General features: G+C 40.7%; 1 protein-coding gene across 1 annotated transcript in view; it reads right to left on the minus strand.

Moving 5' to 3' along the window:
- The window catches only part of LOC138801768 (uncharacterized), a 92,169-nt gene that overhangs the window by 13,176 nt on the left and 56,236 nt on the right, over positions 1 to 22,757 (minus strand). Inside the window, exons 6-10 of the mRNA XM_069984864.1 lie at positions 20,242 to 20,357; positions 11,701 to 11,779; positions 9,653 to 9,799; positions 4,534 to 4,576; positions 1,813 to 1,877 (exon numbers count right to left, since the gene is read on the minus strand). Coding sequence (XP_069840965.1) covers positions 1,813 to 1,877; positions 4,534 to 4,576; positions 9,653 to 9,799; positions 11,701 to 11,779; positions 20,242 to 20,357 — 450 coding nt within the window. The remainder of the gene's footprint in view (positions 1 to 1,812; positions 1,878 to 4,533; positions 4,577 to 9,652; positions 9,800 to 11,700; positions 11,780 to 20,241; positions 20,358 to 22,757) is intronic.

Consider the following 22,757-nt stretch of genomic DNA (forward strand, 5'->3'; position numbering starts at 1 on the left):
ACGCCTGTGGGGCTGGGGGCAGTGCCGGTCCGGCCCCCGGCTGATGCGCGCTCTCTGGGGATGTCCCAGGGATTCCCCAGCAGAGCGCACATCAGTGACCTCAGTGTACGCTGCCGGCACTTCCCGGAAGTTCAGGCCGGCAGCGTACACTGAGGTCACTGCTGGGGAATCCCCGGGACATCCCCAGAGAGCGCGTATCAGCCGGGGCCGGACCAGGAGGAAAGAAGAAGACAGGTGCGGCGGGGGATCGAGGTGCTAGGTGAGTTGTGTGTTTTTGTTTTTTTCTTGTCTCGGGGTCATGTATAAGGGGAGAGCGCACAGGGGGCTATATACTACTGGGGGAAGCTCACAAAGGGGCTATATACTATGGGGGAGAGATCACAGGGGGCTATATACTACATGGGGAGAGCACAGGGGGCTATATACTACAGGGGGAGAGCACAGGGGGCTATATAACACAGGGGGGTGAGCACAGGGGGCTATATGCTACAGGGGTGAGCACAGGGGGCTGAATGCTACAGGGTGAGAGGTCACAGGGGGGCTATATACTACAGGGGTGAGCACAGGGGGCTATATGCTACAGGGTGAGAGGTCACAGGGGGGCTATATACTACAGGGGTGAGCACAGTGGGCTATATACTACAGGGGGAGAGAGCACAGGGGGGGCTATATACTACTGGGGGAGAGAGCACAGGGGGATTTATACTACTGGGGGAGAGCTCACAGGGGGCTATATACTACTGGGGGAGAGCTCACAGGGAGGCTATATACTACTGGGGGAGCAACAGGGGGGGCTATATACTATTGGGGGAGAGCTCACAGGGGGCTATATACTACTGGGGGAGCAACAGGGGGGCTATATACTACTGGGGGAGCAACAGAGGGGCTACATACTACTGGGGGAAAGCTCACAGGAGGCTATATACTACAGGGGGAGAGGTCACAGGGAGGCTATATACTACTGGGGAGAGAGCACAGGGGGGCTATATACTACTGGGGGAGAGAGCACAGGGGGCTATATACTACTGGGGGAGGGCTCACAGGGAGGCTATATACTACTAGGGGAGCAACAGGGGGGGTTTATATACTACTAGGGCAGTCACCCCCTTTGTACTGGGGGTGGTGAGAAAGAGAAAATGCCAGTTTTCCCGATAATAAGCAGTAATTCTGTATGTAAATAGTTGAACCTTTGTGAAAAGTAACAAACACGTTTCCTACTGATGTTCAGCTTGGACCTTCACCTGACTATAGACCCCGGTAAGTGGACCTTCACGAAAAGTTGTTGAGTACCCCTGATCTAGGGCATTGGGAGTACATTCATAAATGGGCAAAAAATCCTACAACAGTAAATAAGATATACCTGTAAATATATGAGCTGTGTGGCAACCAAGTGCAGTGCCCACTCTAATGCTTTTTGGTGACAAGCCTTTTTCCAAGAGATTGTTGCAGTATGTTTTAAATCAATAAAGTATATACATGTTTAAAACGAATGTACCATAGGTACATCACTTTTTTGTTCTTTACATGAATAGTCCGGTGCCGATGTGGGGATGCCAGTGCAGTGGTCCTTTTTCGGAACCACCGCACTGGTGGCGGGCCGTCTGGCCTTCAGTGTAATGATCTGACCTCCCCTCTGTGACGAGGCCCCATTAGAATCAAACCACTATATCACTGTTAAAGTTGCAGGCATAGTGTTCCATCATGCTAGAGTTATATGCGCGTCATGGTAAAATCTTCTCATATAAGATTTCTGTTTTTGAATTAGAAATTTGAATCTTGTTGTAACTTGAAATATCCAAGCATGCTTCTAACCTGAGGTACAGGAGTTACAAGGGTCCAGGATTCATCTGTGGTTGCTTCCCCTGAGGACTCACTGCCTGGTACAGAAAAGAAAAAAATAATGAAACTAAAAGGTTTCTCAAAGGTTTCATTTGGTTATCAGCAAGAACATTATGGCAAGAACCACTCAATTAAGTAAAGGGAAATGATCATGGAGATCAGTCAGTCTGTAAAACTGCCAGAACGTCAACTCAAAGATGTTCTGTAGGATTAAGATCTGGCTACTGTGAAGGCCAGCAAAAAAAAAAACGGCTACATTTCTAGAATCAATCTATCACTATATGACCTTTGTTGCATGGTGCCACGTCTTGCTTACAGTGTCCTTTTGCCACAAAGTAAACAGCTGCCATGAAGGGATTAACTTGGTCAGCCATAATGCTGATATATTCTTTTCTGCCTAAAGGTTTGTGCACACTACAGATTCTGCAGCTCGCACCCACTTGTGACTGCTGGCGGCTGTGCGAATCTCCGCTGCTCCCATAGACTTCATTCTATAGTTTGCCAGATTCCGCCGCCCGCCCGAAGAATGAACCCGCTCATTCTTTGGGCAGACAGTAGAATCTGGCAAACCTAGTGGAGGAGCGGAGATGTGCATGGCCTGCAGCGTCCACAAGCGAGTGTGAGCTGCGGAATCCGAGGCATGCGCTCCACCGGGATTCAGTAGTATGGACATACCCTAAATGTCCATGAGGTGTTACAATAGGATGAGGATGAGTGGTAGATGAGTTGTTTAAATTTAAAGTGTCACTGTCGTGAATTTTTTTTTTTTTTTTTTTGCAGAAATCAATAGTCCAGGCGATTTTAAGAAACTTTGTAATTGGGTTTATTAGCCGAAAAATGCATTTTTATCATGAAAAAGCAGTTTGAAGCTCTCCCCCCTGTCTTCATTGTTCTCCTATGGAGAGAGCTAAATAAAAGACCAGAACAGGACAACAAAAAGTTAATCTGCAAATACCTCACCCTTTATCTCCTCTGACAGTCACCACTGACCTTTCTGAGCTCTGATTACAGCTGTCACCCAGCTCAGTGCCTCTAATTCTTTGTTCTCTGCTTTCTGCTGTCGCTACCTCCCTCCTTCCCCCCTCCCCTCTCCCTAGAACAGACTGGGTAAGTCTGATGTAACAAGTCACAATTTCCTGATTTTTTTGCAGTGGATGGAAAAGAGGAGGGAGGGGGGGGTCCTGGGAAAAGGCTTTTTAAAGGAAGATAATGGCATATTTGGCTAATAAACCCAATTACAAAGTTTCTTAAAATCGCCTGGACTATTGATTTTTGCAAAAAAAAAAATAAAAAATACGACAGTGACTCTTTAAGTCCATTAGATAATGGTATTTAAATGAATCAGTTCTAACTTAAAGTGTCACTTTCGTTTAAGTACCACTCCCCCCCCAGAAATCAATAGTACAGGCAATTTTAAGTAACTTTGTAATTGGGTTTATTAGCCGAAAAATGCATTTTTATAATGAAAAAGCAGTTTGAAACTCCACCCCCTGTCTTCATGATTGTCTATGGAGAGGGAGATGAGGCACCAAAACAGGACAACAAAGAGTTAATTTACAGCTACATCACTGGGCTATCTTCTCTGATGTCAGCACTGACCTCTCTGACCTCTGAATACCAGCTTCACACAGTGAATGAGAGAGAAAAGGGGGGGGGCTGGGGAAAGTCTTTTTGAATGCAGATAATGTTATATTTGCCTAATAAACCCAATTACAAAGTTTCTGTGATTTCTGCAAAAAACCCTAAACGAAAGGTACACTTTAAAGTAGTTTTTTTCAATGACCCTAATTGATAGCATATTATTAGGATATGTGGGCTCCAACTTCCAGCACCCTCACTAGTCAGCTAACTAAAGGGCTGTAATACTCTGAGGATAGGCCATCAATAGTAAGGCTATGTTCACATTACATAAAAGTACGGCCGTTGTTGCCATCAGCAACAACGGCCGTACTTTGTACGCCTGTGAACACTGTCTACATTTCTATAGAATCACCGCCGGAGCGTATACACATCGTTTACGCTCTGACCGGGATCCCATGCGGACCCGCAAATAACTGACATGTCAGTTTTCTGCGGCCACAATTCAGTGAATTGCTGCCGCAGAAACCCATGTCAGTTCACACAATGAAGCGAGTGGCTCTGGACGCTTGCTTCATTGTGTGCTGTGGGAGGTTCTGATGCGGGCGCGCGCTGATGCGGTACTGCAGTTGATGATCTTGCCAGAGAACACGGAACAGCCAGTCGTTCACGTAGTGTGAACATAGCCTAAAACTCAAACATCTTTTAATCCAGGTCCTAGAAACATTATAAGCTTCAGGGTTTTGTTCAATACAATTCTGTTAAACTTTATTTTGGACTTTAGGTGCATCGTAAACCTTGATCTTTTATTAGTCCTAAAATGCATAGGCTCCTCCCCTTGGTATACCTTTGTCCAAGGTAATAATAATTACTGCTGTTCCTAACACAAAACACATCACAGCAAGAATTGAGATATTCTCCATAAAACAAGCAGTTTTTTGATAGCAATGAAAACCCTCATGCTGAACGTTCTCCATTTCTTGCGACTATCAGCTTCTTAAGTGCTGTCATCACTGAATTATGCTCCACAGCAAGGAGAGAGTAACATTATCAAGAAATGAGCATATATGAAAGGAAAGTACAGGAAAACTGCTGGAGATAAATAATTTAACTCACGGCTTTGTGGAGGCTGTGGCCTAGTTCCATTACAGATTTCGGTCTGCAAAAGAAGAAAATAGTTCACACAGCGTGGTTAGAAGTAAATGATTGCATTATGTGAATATCTGAATGAAGTAACACACTGAGCTATCTACTTGGACACATTTGTCAGACTGTTAGAGGACAATGTACTAACTATTTACAGTTATCCTGACCTACGATGGTCAACAATTTAGGATATATACGAAGGAAAGGAAACAGCTTTGTAAATGTCATTCTTAGGGAAGTGAGAATAGGATGACATGGTCAACTTATATCCGGAGTATTCTTATCTGCTACTTAGCAGCTGGAATCATCAGCTGTAATCATCAACTTAGTACAAGTACTATCTATCTTTCTATCTATCTATCTATCTATCTATCTATCTATCTATCTATCTATCTATCTATCTAATATCTGTTCCCATATATATGAGCTATGGTACCAAATATATGTACTGGACTTGCTTATATCATTGTATCGATGAAGTGGGCTTAGTTCTGTGGTCAGAATATAGTTCTGTTGCTGTATAAATGTACTACCTTTGCTTATGTTATTTTAGTTCTTGGTGGTTCTAATATAGTGTCTATATATGTAATAAGCTTAGTTTTATTATTGTATCAATTTAACAAGCTTGGTTATGTTGTCCAGACCATCAACCTGTTACTATTTAATAGCATACATTAAAAATCTGTGCTTAGTTCTCTTACTGCATCTGAGCATTGAGCTTTATTCTGTTGCCATAACCATGTACTGAGAATGGTCCAGTTATCATATTTATCCATGAGGCTTGGTTCTATTATTACATATTTATGTAGTGAGCTTGTTTATTTTGCCATATTTGTGTAATTAGAATATTTATGTTACATTTGTTTGTGTATCTTAGCACTGATTATTATGTAACTGTGTATTAAACCTATGTACAGTATTTATACCATGTGGAAAAAAGCTATAAAATCAGAGGCTGGAGAGAGGGAGGCCCACACTTTTTTTATATGGCCCATGGCTGATGGTTAATGTAGTCTGCCCCTTTAAAGAATATTCTGGACACATAAAAATCCTGAAAACATATATGAGACTGAAGATCATCAAACTATCTAACAGCCACTATAGTTGATGGTATGGTCTCTATACTACTGTCTTTACATGGGTATTCTACTCAAACATAATTTTTCATATGTTGCTGCCCAATTAATTCCATACTTGTTCTTATTTATTCAGTCTCCTTCTACCAGTTCTGAGCTTCTGCTTTCTGCTAAAGACACAAAAAACTGTGTTTAAACTTTTCTTTCCATCTCCCCCCCCTTTTCCCCCAAGACAGCTGATGTAAATAAATTCCTGCAACTTTGTAGCTTCTTTGTTTTGCTGGGAGAGTTACTCTGAGGTCAAGTTGCTGCTTAACTCACTGCCATTAATCGTCCCAGCATTACTAAGAAGCTACAAAGTTGCAGATAGGGACCTATTTACATCAGCCTCTCAGAAAGGGGGTGGGGAGAAGAGAGAATAGCTCACACACTTTTTGTCATGTCTTCAGCAGAAAGCAGCAGCTCAGAACTTGTTGAAGGAGACTAAATAGATAAAAACAAGTATGGAATAAATTTAGTCTCACCATGGGCAGCAACATATGAAAAGTCATGATTGAGTGGAATACCCCTTTAATAGGTATAGTACGTGATATTTCCAATGTTGTACTTTTTTTTTTTACCTGTTCATATTTTCTCATATTCAAAATGTGCCACCTTGTTTATGACTTGTCACTGCGTTTTTATAAAAACAGAATTTGAAAAATGTTCTGAAGACGTAAAAAGGTAAAAGATAATGTTCACTATTAACACATGCAACTGCTTTGGTCAGTATGGGCTCATATTTATCTACACTTTTAGGAGAAATGCCCTGGATGTAATTTTAACTCATGAGGTGTGAACCATGTACATTCACTTTTTAGCAGGGAACGTACCCCATGCCTTTGATATGCCTAATGAAGTTTATTACATAATCACATCACATCTCGGTGTTTGAGCTTTATGAAATAATTCGTCTCCAGAGGTCTGTCACTTCATGCATCTGACCTTTCTGTTTAATAAAAAACAAGAATGTGGAAATTAGCACCCATGTGGGGTCCGTGCCCTGGTATTTAAAACATGGAAACCAAAGGAGGGAGGGGAAGAGAATAAAAGCTTAATTGGAAATGTTGGCTTTTATATTTAACCCTCTCGTCTCCACGGTTCAGCGCAAAGTAGCGGAAAAGACATAAATAATTAGTTTGACTTAATACTATGCCCCTAATAGAGACTTTTTATAAAAAAATACTGTATACTATTAAAGTGCAATGTTAATATTTCCTTTTTTCTTCAAGGTAATTTAAAACAATAGGCAAAGAAAATATGATGGGAATTCCCACTGTACTTTTAGGAACACTTTTTTTCTTTCACAAATATTATATGGCACATACATATTTGTTAGTTCCTTTGAGGAGTAAATATCAACAGTGAAGATTGAACATAGAAAGCTGGAAGCACGTATGAAGCATCAAGTTGCAATCTTTATCCCTTTTCAGACACCTTGATATTCAGCTTGTAGCCTGCTCCTATCTTCAGACTTTTATCATGTGGGTGAGTCCCTCCCAGTAATACATGCTGGATGAGGGCTTAGTGTGTCCAGGATATTGCTGCCTAGTCTGTTTTTAAAGCCCCAGAGAATTATTTTCTCTCTTGTGCCGACAGACCTTGATGCTGAGGAGTTTATGATTCGCCAATTTTCGGGTCTGCAATGAATTTCCTCCTTTCTCTGTGGGTCAGATAGGAGGATACTTGTTCTCCTTAATGAGAGCCCGCAGTAAAAAGATACAGTATGTGGAGACTTAAAGGCCATTTATGTTCCACTGGAAATTCTGGGAAGAAAGGATTTGCATTTAGCTCCCACACTACTTTGGCAAAGTGGTTTCACAATTCTGTGTTTCGCTCCATCTAGAAGTCTTAGAACATTGACTGGGTAATTATTCCAAGCCACTTGTACAGGAAACAGCAAAACCGCACTGTATAATCCACTAAATTCTCACTTCAGGACTTCCACTGCGTCCCACTTAATACACCATATTCAGAATAATAGTGAGAAAAACTTGGTGTTTGCACTCCGGTATCTTAGCACCTCCGGATAGCTGTCCTTCATGTATCCGGACTCTTTAAAGAAAGGAATCCTCGAACTCTGATCATAGATCCATATGTAGACGTACTTTTTTCAGGGTGCTGGTACAAAAATAGCTCACAAGGCTGTAACATTCACCCAGCGTCCACCTGTTGTCCTGCGGACGTTTCGGAGGATAAGCTCCTCCTTCCTCAATTATACCAAGCCAAAAATCTCTCCAAAAGTAAATACTACCCTCTTTGGTGCAGAACAGGATGTCGGCTGGCTAGTGAGAGACCTTTCAATGCGGGTCAAAGGGATACTAATTTTTCTTAAGAACAGTCCACCATAAGGATGTGTAGAGCCTTAAAGCCTTAAGCCTTAAAGCCCGTTTCTGCTCCAGTGGGAATTCTGGGACACTAATACATAGCTTACATGTGCCATTCTTTCTCTTGTGCTTTCTTGCTAACTGCAACATGTATGATCTGCTTCTGTTGTACTTGTGTAATCTGTGCTGGATAGGATAACATACAGTACAGGCATCAGATGCCCAATCCCCAACTTAAAGTCCCCATATACTTCATATTTCTGTCAGCTGAACCTGCCACTCACGTAAACGGAAATCAATGTCTGACCTCTTTGTTCTCAGTGACAAATAAACCTCCACCAGAGTAAGGTAAGGCTTATTCCTCCCCACAGGAATTGGGAGGACGGGAAAGATAATTTTAGGCTCAACAATCCTTCGACCAACAGTTATTGAGTGAGTCTGTGGGATTATTGAACACTGACCTAATTCCATCCATCCCTTGGAAAGAGTTGGAACATTAACTGCAAGCCAAACTTGTTCAATAGCAAAGCACGACCTCATAAATTTTCTTCTGATTGAATAGGCATAAAATTCCTACAGACAATCTTGAAAATACTTCAAATTCTTATAGAACATCCACAGAGGATTGGATAAAATTAGTGTTGCCAAAGAGGGTCAACTCCAGTGGTTTTTGAATAATATGTCCAAAAAGCACAAGATATGTAATAGGGGCCCGCATGTCTCTGTACATGTCTCAATATGACGCATCATGCCTGGTGCAATCTGTGCCATTTTTGTAAACACAAAAATAAACAGCAAAACAGCACAGAAGATGTCTCTGCTTAGCTTCCTAAGGCAGAGAATGGCCCAAAGGCAGGAGAATGCTCGGAGAGTGATTAATCACATGTAGTCAGACGTCTGCAAAATGCACAGCTGGGAAATCACAGCAAAACGTCCCAAGTCCATCCACTAAACCTGAACAGAGGGAATTATCCAAGCACAAAACATTATATACACAGTCCACACAGAATCCAAAACTCCATCTAACATTACTTTTCACATAAATCATTCCTAAAACCATTTCATAAAGATTTTATCACGTAAATTAACTACTGTCAGTGGTCGTCACCCCACAGTTTTTAGCCATGTGTCAGCTGATATTGAATGGAACATATGTGTAAACATACAAATATTAACCATTATTTTATTTATTATTGACATTTGCTGGATGTTTGGGGTTGTTTCCTGGGGGCAAAAAAAAAAACAACGGAGCCCCTCAAATGCCTTCCTTATGAGAGACATCTTACGCTTTATTCTCACACTCTGTAATCCATTGACTATGCGGAGCGCGAAGCTGCGCAGTGGACTGCGCAGCCTTCATGTATTAATGTTTTGCCAGGAGAGCATTTAACTTTTTAAATCTTCTCTGAACTTTACTGACACAGCTACACAGCTGTAGCGGTACAGTCCCGCAAAGATTTAAACATCATATTGATGAAAGGTGGAATCTGATTGGTTGCTAGAGGCAACTGAGACAGTTTCACTTTGCACCATGTTTGATAAATCTCCCCCCATATGTTTTAAACCTTTGTGCTGGTGCAACAAATGAACACATAAAGTGCTTTTGTGTCATAAGACACTTTATGGCTGAGATAGAGAACATCTTACCTGCTGGCATTTTCTGGAGGTAGGGGGTTGTGCTATTGATACAGTCTCTTGGGGCACCATCCAGCTGTCTACATGCTGGAACCTCCGGTTTAGATGACTTGCCAGCTTCTCATCAGGGGTCAACGCGCAGGTTCTCATATCATCCATCTAAGGCCACGTGAGAAACAAGATTGATTAAAGGATTGGCTGCAGGTATTGTCAGGTCGAGAAAAGACAATGCAGGATTCTTACAATTAAATCAAGAGAAAATTCACTGGTCAAAGCCACTGTGGATTTGGTTTTGGATGCAATAAAGTGGTAACTATCTAATTTTCTGAGGCTAATGTTACACTAAGGTATTAAACTAAAGGACAAAGTGACAGCGCTGTAAAATGTTGTGTCCAGATCAATTGACAATGACAGGTTAGGATACAGCATGTAATATTTACAAGAGGGACTATCGGGCATAAGTCTGACACTAATACTGATACCTGGAATAAGGTCATTTATAGAATGCAATTCACATCCAGCTAATCGTCATCCATTAGGCTGGAATAAATACCTATTATCACATAGGATCATTGACTTTCATTTGTATTTTTTACTGTTTAAAGGACATGCGTCCCCTACATTTTCTTTTACTGATTAGAGACAGATATTAAAAGTTGTTCTTTTATTCTAATCTGTTTCTATTTTCTGACTGTAACATTTTTTATTTCACTTTTTGTACATTGTTATGGGGCTGCCATCTTGCCTAGGCTTAATAGCGTTTAGTGACATGCTTTACAGCAAGACTCATGGACATAGTTGACAATAGACAGAGTGTGTCCCCTTGAGATGAATGTAAAACATTTCTGATTATGCCCTGTGACCTGTGAAGAGGTCATTCCACAGGGAGCTTCTCTATCTACTGGTGTCACAAGTCACTGCAATGCTGTACAGATAACTTTACAGCAGCCTCTCCTGATCATCACAGACACAACAGGAAGTCTCAGCTTAGTTTAAGCCCCAGTGGCGAGAATGAAAATTGCAAGATTTCAGGATTTTATATTATAGATAGAAATTATAGATAGAAATATGAAAAATTTAAGTGGCACCAAATTTACTTTAAAAATGTGTTTACCATAAATAGGACTTAATAAAAAATAATAGGATTTTTTCTGATGACACATTTACTTTAAATTAAAACTCTTTAGATTTAAACTCCCTTTAAATTAGAACTCCAAATGGAATAATGCACCCAGATACAAATTAAAAACGCTGCAGGGTTCACGATCGCTAAATGACCGGATATGCTCTGGTCACTTACACTTAAAAGCCGCGGTCGCAGCATTTAAGGGGTTAATGGCAGGCTGCTGTGGCATCGGGGGCGGCCCACCCTGAGCTTGCTTCAGAGCGCGCTCCTCAGCAGGGCGTACATGTACACCCTGATGCGCGAAGTCTCAGGCGGTGGGGGCGCACATGTACGCCCGCCGTCCTTAAGGGGTTAAAGAATCAATACTTACCCATCTCTTCCCCTGCAGCGACGCATCACCAACATCCCTTGCCACCAGGCTCCAGTCTCTCACAGGTTCCAGTGTCATCACGACCTGATGGGAAGGCCCCACTCAGCCAGTCAGTGGTGTGTGGGGTGTCCCACCGCAGTCAGTCCCTGCTCCTGAGCCAGGTTGTGATGTTGCAGGAGGCCGCCAGGGGTCTGTGAGTGGTGATGCAGTGCTGTGGGGGTATGGGGATGGTTAAGTATTTATTTTTTATTATATCCACACACACACACCCTTACACACACATTCCCTATTGCCTGTAATGTATTTTATTTTGTTATGGACAGACTTCTCCATTAATAGCAGGTCTATGTAATCCTTTAGTAAGCAACTATTATTGGCTTAATTACTATTTTATTAGTAAAATATTATTATTATTATTATTATTATTATTATTATTATTATTATTATTATTATTATTATTTATATATTATTTTTTTTTATTGTTTGTAGGCCTGCCATATGCACTGCTGGGATATTAGATCTAATACAACTGTAATCTGCTTACTAAATATTGTGGGGTCTTACCTGGTATAAACCTCTATGTGTTTTGTCAGTACTTTGAACTCTTTTATCTAGAATTGAAAACTTCTTTCTTGGTTCACAGCTGAAATATAAAAATCCAGATATCATCCAAGCAAGTCAAGAGCTGTTACTATGGGTATGACCTATGTTTTATAGTATAAGTACAGAGAATTATGCACATAACCATCCACACAGTGGAGTGAGTCTGGCTTCTGATGGTTGCAGACTGGATTGTATTATTTGCCATTGAATGATTCTTTGTTACAGATTGTATCAGGGTGTTTTTCCCCATGTCAGTACACATCATGTATGGGGGTTTTTTTCAGCAAATTACAGCAATTTTTACAGTATTTTTCTCCAAATGTTAATTATGGGGGATGTGGGTTACAAACATAAGTTTACAGCTTTTGTTTCCAATATGGCACACTACCAGTGCATAATGGCACATGTGAATGCAGCCAACATTGTGGAATTGGCTGTTGTATACTGTATGAACTGCTGCAAATGTTGAGGTATAATGTGCCCTTGGAAAGGGAATGGTATTTGTCACATAGGAAGAGATTTTTACTGTGTGACAAGAACCTATAATAACCTGGCATAGAGGGAGGGAAGGGGAGTACACTCTGGTTATTGGGCAAAACCTCTGACAGCTTAGCTGAACACTTCACAGAAAGAAAGCAAGACAGCAAGATATTCATATACCAGATGATTATACAGTAACTGGATGAAAGGTTACACATAAAGATTACAAATCAATAAAGAGGTCAAAAAGAAATTCCAGACAATTTCAGCTCTGAAGCCTGCAAAACTGTGCAATGTCCCACTAGAAAGCCTGCAGGGCATATTGGCGGAATATTTTATACTATTGCAGTTTTAAGGCCATGTTCACACACATTAAAAAAAAAAAGTAAGTTTTCCCTATTTAATAATGTGCTCCATTTAAGTCTAGGATGAGCTAGCAGTCAGTATACACACAGCCCGTAAAACGGCCATAATTTAGTATAAGTATAAAAATTAATGTCCATTCTTATTAATTATGACCTGTTTTTAAATAGAAAAAAATTATTTTTGATGGCCTTAGCATATTTTCAAAAAATTGCCATATTTCAAATGAATAAAAAAAATTAATTGCCCCTCCCAAAATAAGTCACGGGATGAATGTGGCCAACTCAAAAATAGGGAGAATTTATGGCTGTAATTTGAAACCGACTGTAAAAGCCAACCCACCCCCTCAAACGAGACTCTTAGTACAATCTAGTGCATCCCTCTAAACACAGCACAGCCTTCCCTTGGGAAAGGGTCTGCAGAATAACTCTTAGGTCACATGGGGACTAACCTAGATCCTGTGAAGAACTCTTTTCTCTCCTTGTCGTTTCCTGATGAGGGACTAGTGTAAAGTAAGGAGAAAGAGGGAATTTTGTACATGTTCCAGTTAGCTTCACCCTTGGACTTTCCAAACCAAGCCTATGGCCAAGTAGTTCCAAGCTACAAATTTTCAAGAAGCCTGTACCCAGCAGTAGACATTGCAGCTAGAAACATGAATAAAAACCTTCTAGGACTAACTGGGAGGCAACCATATATTCACCTCAGGAAAGAGAGAGGCAAGGGTCTAGTGACACAGTGTAGGCTACAGCAAAGATTGCATGCTCTAGAGACCCTAGTATGTAACTCACTTCAGAAAGGTAACCCCTGCAACAGCCATACCGTTTGGGTATCTCCACCATGAGGCCAGACTTTGTTTACATCACCATGGCAATATGTATCCCCTGAGGAGTTCCCTGTTGGGAACGAAATGCACAGGGTGTTACCAGCTGTTTGGCAGCCACCATTCAGTAAGGGTATTATAGGGAAAAGGTGGAGAGGCATAGTGGTGGAGTCTAGTATTACTAGGCTACTAGGCTACTGTTAGCAGAGACCAGCAGCCACTTAAGGGACTTTTTTTTTTTTTACCTCCAGCAGCGAATGTTGTATCATAAAGTATCAACTGCACTCCAATATGTGAACACTAACCAGAAGGTTTTGTTGAAAAAGCAAAGATTTTGACCAAAGCAGTAAAAACTGTAACTTATCCCTTAAGTTAGCCATGTTTGATCATTTAAGTAGCAGGACAGCTGTTTTTATATATATATATATATATATATATATATATATATATATATATATATATACATATATATATATTTATATATGTAAAGTAATTTGTAGTGCAGCACTCCTTTATCCAAAACGTTTTTGGTGCCAACCAGTAAACACCTTTGTGACCATGGGTGCTTGAATATACAAAAATAGAAAATCACTGTGGCACTCTGAATGAAGTGAAAAAAATCTGTGGTTTATTTGCCCACCGCGGTTGTGGGCAAATAAACCACAGATTTTTTTCACTTCATTCAGAGTGCCACAGTGATTTTCTATTTTTGTATATATACACATATATATGTATATATATATATATATATATATATATATATATATATATATATTTATTTGTGTGGTTCATGTTTTTGTGGGTTTACTGTAATGAGTCCGAATTGGGTTTTGAAAAGTTAATACAAGTTATATTTCCAATACTTCCTCAGCAAATATCATTCTAAAATATTGTGAAGTATCTTTTTTGGTCATTGTTGTAAGCCAGACACTTTACAGGATGTTCCACGGCAAAAATATTTCCACTAAGGTCCCTCTTATTGTGCGTTTACACAGAAAGATTTATCTGACAGATTTTGGAAGCCAAAGCCAGGAATGGATTTAAAAAGAGGATAGATTCCAGTCTTTCCTTTATGACCTGATCCCTGTTTATAGTCTGTTCCTGGTTTTGGCTTCAAAGATCTGTCAGATAAATTTGTCTGTGTAAACGCACCATTACACAGAGCAATAATGGACCGAATCAGGCTGATATTACTCTATGTACTCTATGTAATAAAGACAATGACCAGCCGAAGAGCCAATCATTGACTGATTGTCTATTGGCAAATTTAAAATAATTGGCAGCTGACCACACATCACTACATATAATAGGTAGCGTAGCTGACGGCTGATAATTGTGTGTATAAAATAAAAAAGCTATTACCTATCCACGCTCCCCCAGTGTCTTCCAGCCTTGTCTTTAGGATCCCCTGATCACTTCCATTCTTGTCTCTGAAGTGACAGGCAGCTCAGCCAATCACTGGCAGAGACAGGACAGAATTGTGGCCACTGATTGGCTGAGCGGCCTGTCACGTGAAAGCAGCAGCTGAGGACACAGGGAAACATGATCAGGTAAAGTATATATTATTATTTTACTCCAAAGCAAGGGCTGCACGGATATTGCTGACAATGTCTGTGCAGTCATTGCTACCCTAAAATCGAGCTGCGTAATAGGCTCTGTAAGGCCGATCTAGTAGATCAGTACTCACTTATCGGGGATATCAGGCTGTGTAATACATTTCTAACACTAACTGTGCAGTCTGCTCACCAAAATGATGGACTACACACTGATCAGCAGGATTTAAGAAAGGAGAATATAGGACGTACCTGAAAGTAGATTCTTGTTGGTAGATTACGTAAGACTTTTCTAAAGCCTTGATAAAGACTCAGCTAATTTTTGCGCCAGTCAAAGTTTTGCCATGCTTGCATAAAATGAAGGCAGATTCGTAAGGATGCTGGAATGTTTGTTTTTCCCTACATGACTGTTAAAGAGTTTAGGAACCAATCTTATGTGTCCCCTTGCATCCTCATTGGAGTAAGTAGTAAGACCTATTTTAGGGTTGTGAATTCTACTATGTACCGTTTCTCCATCGCAAAGAGAATCAGTTATGGTTCCCAGATGAACAATCTGGGTGGTTCCACTAAGACATGGTTGTAGAGAAGAAAGGAAAATTGCAACCTCACCTTCTTACAAGCGACTATAGTGTCCTTTAAAGGACAACTCCCACAAAAATTTTTTTTTGCTCATTTAACACACATTACAAAGTTATATAACTTTGTAATGTGGTTAAATACCCGGCCTGGCCCCCTTCCCCCACTTTCGGACCCCCGACCCCCCACCCCGGAAGTTAAGGAATGTATACATTACCTATTACGATCGTCACGGTCCTCTTCTCCGGGGCGGCATCTGGTGACGACGACGTCAGAGCCGAGGGGCGGTCCGGGTCTTCTTCCTCCTCGGCGTCTTCATGCAAAGTGAATGGGGATGAAAAGGCTGCTGGTGCACATGCGCACCAGCAGCCTTTTCATTGGCTGGAGCGCATCACATGGCTTCCAGCTTGCTCAGCCCTGATTGGCTGAGCTTGCTGGAAGCCATGTGATGCGCTCCAGCCAATGAAAAGGCTGCCGGTGCGCAAGCGCACTGGCAGCCTTTTCCATCCCCTGGACCCGGAAGTTGGAGACATCGCTGGATGGCGGAAGGCGGCGACGGAGAGGCGGACGGCGGGCGAATCGAGTGGCGATCGTCACCGGAGAGATGGTGAGTATGGTGTCTGTGTGTGTCTGTGTTTTTTTTTTTTTTTTGGGGTCCCGCGGGAGTTGTCCTTTAACATTACTGATGGTAAATGTCAGAGCTTTGGAGCTTTTGGAAACAGAACTGCTAAATCACACAACTCTAATACTGCCTCTGAAGCCCTGGTCAAGGAGCATCAGATCAGTGTAAACAGTCAATGACATGAAAAAGAGGAAAACCAGGCCGTTCGCTCCCTCCTGTGCAATTCCCTCCTATGTAACTTTAGTTTACAAATGAAAAGCATTATATTAAGGTGGTATTATTCCTATAGAGAAGAGTAGTGACTAATGTTACTTTGAATTTATTACATTCTTGTAGGATTTTTTGGATACATGGGGAGTGATTTAAGTTGCATGGTGTGCATGGGGAAAAATTTATTTCAGAAAAAATAGGTTTGTGTTTCTGTGTCAGGACATAGACGCTTTCGTTGCTTCTCACTGTTCAGATCCACATCTATTTGACTTGTTGTAAAATGAGATTTTAATTCTATCAATTAACACATTTCCTATCCTTCTACAGAGCACTTTGTAAATTACAATATTTAATGCTCAGGAAAGTTCAGGGATTTTCAGCTACTAGTCTATTCATATATTCTCATTATAACCCTTCTCTCCTCATATTGCTAATTACATCATTAGCTGGGCCCAACTCTGCAACCCAAGCATCACCTCAACCATTTATTGTATGAGAGGGCAAGGTGCAGATAACACAGTACACATCAAAGTAGAGGCTGGAGCACACTGATGAATCATAGTGATGATACTGGAGTACAGACCAGATCCACAAATCTAAATGTGTAACCTGATGAAGCAGCTAAGAGAACTCCCTTCAAAGCCATTTTCACATTTGATTCCCCATGGGCACTGTGAGTGAATACAAAATTAATAAGTGTTCCCATCATTTGCTCTTGTCCCACCAAACAACACTTATTTCTACTTCCGTATTCACTATAAAGGCTTATTTGATTTATGGTAGCTTTGACTGTAAAAGGTCAGGACTTACAAGGAAGACAGAAAAAAGAGGAGATGGACTAGACTCTTGATGAGGATTTACAGTGTGCGGCAGGGAGATCAGGAGGCAGTGCCATTTCCCACTACAGAAAGGGTCAATGTAGATGAAAGAAACATAATGCAGATTTCCTTATAAAAGTGACACGTCTAACATGTTTATTTTATGATGTACAATTTTAAGTTCTTGCCTTCTAATTTAACTTTATAGTAATTGGTAGAAGTATCGGTAAACTCCGAAAACTGCTGCAGCACAGAATTCACCATTCAATCTAGTATATAGTTTCACCAATAAATGACACTCACTGATGACCTTCATCCTATTATTTAGCTGTACCTTTACCAGCCCTTCCCTTTGCTACAGATAAATATAAAGTGGTTTTGTTTGCCTCTTAAGACCACTATTATAAGTAAGACACCTGTGAAAAGAAGCACCAAAAAGCAAAGAAAATGGGGAGTGATCTCCTTTCAGAATCATCTATATTGCACATAAATGTAGATCATAACGTATCTACTCACTTCTCGGAAGGTAGATGGACCTACTCCCCCCTTAAGGTAACTGTTTTTCAGTGAAGTCCGGCCACATCTAAGAGACGAGAATTCCGGGCAACGGGGTGGGGGGGTGGGGGGATTCGGGGGTGAGAGTAGGTCCATCGCCCCTCCGAGAAGTGAGGAGATACGTTATGGTCTACATTTATGTGCAATATAGCTAGGTCTCAAAGGAGATCGCTCCCCTTTTTTCTTTGCTTTTTGTTGCTTCTTTTCACATACTCGGGCTGGAGCGGTAAGCGGTGTCCGGAGGGTGTAGCGATCCCGGCTGAATCTGTTGAGAGCAAGTGGTGGGCGTTGTGCTTTAGTGAATGGTGGTGATCACCACTCACCAAGTGTAAGTGCTTGAAACCCGTATAAATATATATATACCTAAATTTCTTAGCAAGAATCTCGCTGCTCCGGAAGTATTTTGATTATTTAGACCAGTGCTTCTCAATTCCAGTCCTCAGGCCTCACCAACAGGTCATGTTTTGAGGATTTCCTTAGTATTTCACAGGTGATATAATTATACTCAGTGCATCAGGTATGATCACATGTGTTCTTTGTATGGGAAATCTTTAAAACATGACCTGTTGGTGAGGCCTGAGGATTGGAATTGAGAAGCACTGGTTTAGAAGTAAGACACCTGTAACTATAACAAAGGAACATTCTTTATAACTAGAGAAATGAAGGTTTCTAAACCAACATAAATCGGGTCATACACAGTAAGAGCAGTACAATTATTGAACTCTCTGTAAAAAGTTGTCATGGAGAACTCACTGTAAGGGTGCCTTCACATGTAGTGAATTGCAGCGAAATTCACGCTGCGAGATCGCAGCAAAATCCGCTGAGATTCCAGGCACTGTCATTTTGAATAGGATTACACACTTGCAGCAGGATTTTCATTCTGCTGTGAGTATGTAAACGCTCACCCCCTTAACCCGCAGCAGCCCGGTGAATACTTTACAAATCCGCACTCCGGCTTGCTTCTGTGGCTCCCGACTCCCTGACGTCTCACTCAGCCAATCAGTACACTGTCCTGCTGCAGCCACTGATTGGTTCTGCAGGACGTCAGGGAGTCGGGAGCCACAGAAGGAGGCCAGGGCATGGACCAGGTAATGTATGCATCGGGCCCCTGCTGGTTAAGGGGGGCAATTCACTATTACCTGTGAAGGCATCCTAAGGGTTCTGGACTTAAAAATATATAAGCATACACCACAGACCACTACTTTTAGAGCAGAGTGGTGGTCAGCAGGGCCGGCGTCAGCACCCGGCTGACTAGGGCAAATGCCGGGGCCCACAGCTCCTCTAGGGGCCCAGTCCCGTTTGCTACTACATTTTTTTGTTAGTAAAAAAAGAAAAAAAAGTGTAGTAACAAAGGGGACTGGGCCCCTAGAGGCCACATGTGACAGTTAGGGGCCCACCGATACATACTGGGGTCCCCGGGCACCTGTCTTCCTTCACAAATCTTCCCTACAGCCGAGTAGGAAAGGACCTTTGAGTGTGAAGGACCTTTGATGATGTCACGGGTCATGTGATCGGACACATGACCTGATAGAGGGCAGCACGGTAGGCTCTGCAAACTAAGTGTTCTGTATGTGCTGGGCTTCTAGTTGTTTTGTGTATAGAGGTCCTGCTGTAACATATATATCTTTTACAGCAGGATATATATATATAAATATATATATATATATATACATATATTACAGCAGGACCTCTATACACAAAACAACTAGATATCTGTATCTCTCTCTCTCTCTCTCTCTCTCTCTCTCTCATGAACATGGTGAGACCTCTAGTTCTCCTATATACAGGTCCTGCAGTGATATTCAGTGTGTGTGTGTGTGTGTGTGTGTGTGTGTGTGTATATATATATATATATATATATATATATATATATATACTGTATATCACTGCAGGGCTTATATATAGGAGAACTAGAAGTCTCACCATGTTCATATATATATATATATATATATATATATATATATATCATGCTGGTGCTGCTAGCTCTCCTGTATACAGCTCCTGCTGTGTGTGTGTGTGTGTGTGTGTGTGCGTGTGTGCGTATGTATGCATACACACACACACACACACACACACAGCAGGAGCTGTATACAGGAGAACTAGCAGCACCAGCATGATATATATATATATATATATATATATAAATCCTGTGACTGGGTCTGACTCCTCCAGAGTCCTGACTACCACAGAGATCAGGAGATACAGGAGGAGAAAGATATGCAGCAGCCGCATGTTTCTTTTGCTGCAAATCTTTCCTCGCCTGTCTCTCCATGATTTGCTCCTCAAAGGGGCCCGCCGAGGCTCTGTCGCCCAAGGGCCCACAAAAAGCTGGAGCCGGCCCTGGTGGTCAGTAACCTAAACCATGGGAGACAATAGGAGAGAAAGAACAGCATATCAGGAGAAGGAGACAAGTTTGCTATGAATGGAATATATTTGTTAAGATATTTGATGTGCCCTACAAGTATAAATATATTTGCTGAGATGGGAATACAGCTAAGAACTTACATTGTAAGCAAATCCAGGAATTCATAAAGCTGAACTCTTCCACGTTCCACAAAACTTGGCCTTTTCTGCCTCAAATACATGGACAGCTTCTGCGGGGACACTGCAAAGCCACACATCTACAAGAAACAGATCATCCATTAGCATTTATACACATTAGCCACATTTATTCCGCTGTCTCACAAATTGTAATAATATTAACATCCTAGCTACATAATCTACCTGAAATGACAATTTATTTTATTAATTCTTATTAAAATGAATCACATTTTTCTGTCTAGCAAGAAATCAATAGAAGTGCTCAATTTTTCATGTACATAACATATGAGGGTCTTCATTTCACCAATATGTTACAAATTTGAACACAAAAAAATCAATCTTGTGTTTTACTTTACCTTTTCTTTTTTTTTTTTTATTCCAGTTTTAGTACAAATGTCATATTCTGTATAATGCATTGTTCAATATAAACCTCTACTGTTTACTTCCAGAGGATAAGCTTTGTAGTGGGTAAAGTTCTATCCTTCCACCATCAATATATATTTCTCTACATTAATACAACTTTTATTTTCCATGCTGAATACTCATGCACACTGCTTTATTACAGATCTGATATGTACAGATTTATTATATGGAACTCATAGCCTGCTGTGGATCTTGCAGACTCTGAAAGAAAAACCCGACATCAGAGCAGTGTAGACTGTCCTCTTAATGATACATACACTCTAATATCCAAAGACAGTCAGAATGACCTCTAAGCTTACAGTCTAGACCCTGATTACCATATTGGGCATTGAAACTGATAACACTAATAACTAGGGAATGGGGAGGGGACAGTAGAAGAAATATCGGAAGGAAATCAATGCCATTTTCTTTTCATTTTTAAAATTATTTTACAAGGGAAATGGTGGATACAATAAGCAGAAAAAATGGGCTTAGTTCATGAAAATACAAATAATTTTTATTATATATAATAGGTACCAATACATAGAAAAGCTTTTTCCAATACTAAATGAAGTTAAAAAGTATGACCACAATAAAATTAAGTATAAAACAGGTGTCTGTAGTAAAATATATTAACCACAACGTTTTTTCTATATGGGAATATATACATATAAGGTGCTTTAAGTCTCGCAATGCTCTAATACTGCCTCCGTTCCAATAAACACATAGGCTGCAAAGACCAAATGGCCATTATAACTTTTTAGAACATATTGCACCTACCCATAATGTCAGACACCGCACAAGCCGGCTTGTGCAGCTTGTGTATTGGTACCTATTATATATAATAAAAATTATTTGTATTTTCATGAACTAAGCCCATTTTTTCTGCTTATTGTATCCAATTTTTGTGTGGGTAGTTTCAAATGATGCAATGTTCAGATCACCAATATAATACACTGTACTACTAGTATAGTAAGGTGTAATATCCTGTCAGTATAGCGTTGATGGGCAACCCAGCAGGCCTTGCCAGCATCAAAATAGGTAGGCACAAATATATAGAATACCTGGGGGCCTTCATTAGGTCCCCTGCTGCTATAGAAATTCATCTGCATTCCAGCAATTGTGTCATTCTAGAGCTGATAAGTTGACAAAAGCCTAGAAACCACTTATATGCCACATTCACAATTTGACCACAGCATCTAAGGGGTTAAACTACAAGAGTCAAGGGTTTCTCTGCTCTTGATAGTTAGAGAAGGGGCCCTGCTGTGGAGTGTGATCAGCACCCCTGCAACGTAATCATGGGTGTCAGTTGTCAGTCTTGGCAGCCCGAGGCCTTGGCTAGAACTCCATGGCTTCTATCACTAATCTATTGATAAAGCCTGTGTTAAAACACAGGAAAAATGTTTTTCCCCAAATAAAATTTTAAACACACCAACTTTTCCAATTCTGCAAAAAATTTAGAAAAAAAAATCCCACACAATCAACAGCATTTTTGCTTACATCACATCCCAGAAAACACATAATAAAAAAAATTAAATGTACGAAAAATTGCCACTGAGAAAAACAAAACCTCACTAAGCCACTTTTCCTGCTATAACTGTTTCTTTCATTCCATTTCTTTCTCAGTCTGCCTTCCATAGAAATAATTTTTTGCAACAAGTCATACTTTTCAACAAAGCTCCATGCTTTACCGCAAACACTAGGTAATTCCCATTATAAGTTTTATTCCCCTTTAAAAATATGTTTATATTATTACAGTGAAAAATGACAAAAACGGCCCTGTGCAGGCATGAATTAAGCATAAAGCGCAGTTGTCTGCATTGTGTTGTAACGGTATGCATAATTGTACAGAGGAGACAATGTTTGTACAATGTAATTGGTAGAAGCCTGCGGAGTACAGAAGTCAATAAGGAGATCCATGGCTGTGACAGGAGATTGGAGTCAAACTATTCTCCGAGCGACATTTTGTAGAAAACCTTCTGGAATTGTGGATATTAATCATAAGGACTGAGACGTATTATCCAAATGAGTTCATCTGTCTTTGTATGTATCAGTTCCTAGTCTTAGTCCAAGCATAA

The sequence above is a fragment of the Dendropsophus ebraccatus genome, chromosome 9 (assembly GCF_027789765.1).
Source record: "Dendropsophus ebraccatus isolate aDenEbr1 chromosome 9, aDenEbr1.pat, whole genome shotgun sequence".
NCBI lineage: Eukaryota > Metazoa > Chordata > Amphibia > Anura > Hylidae > Dendropsophus > Dendropsophus ebraccatus.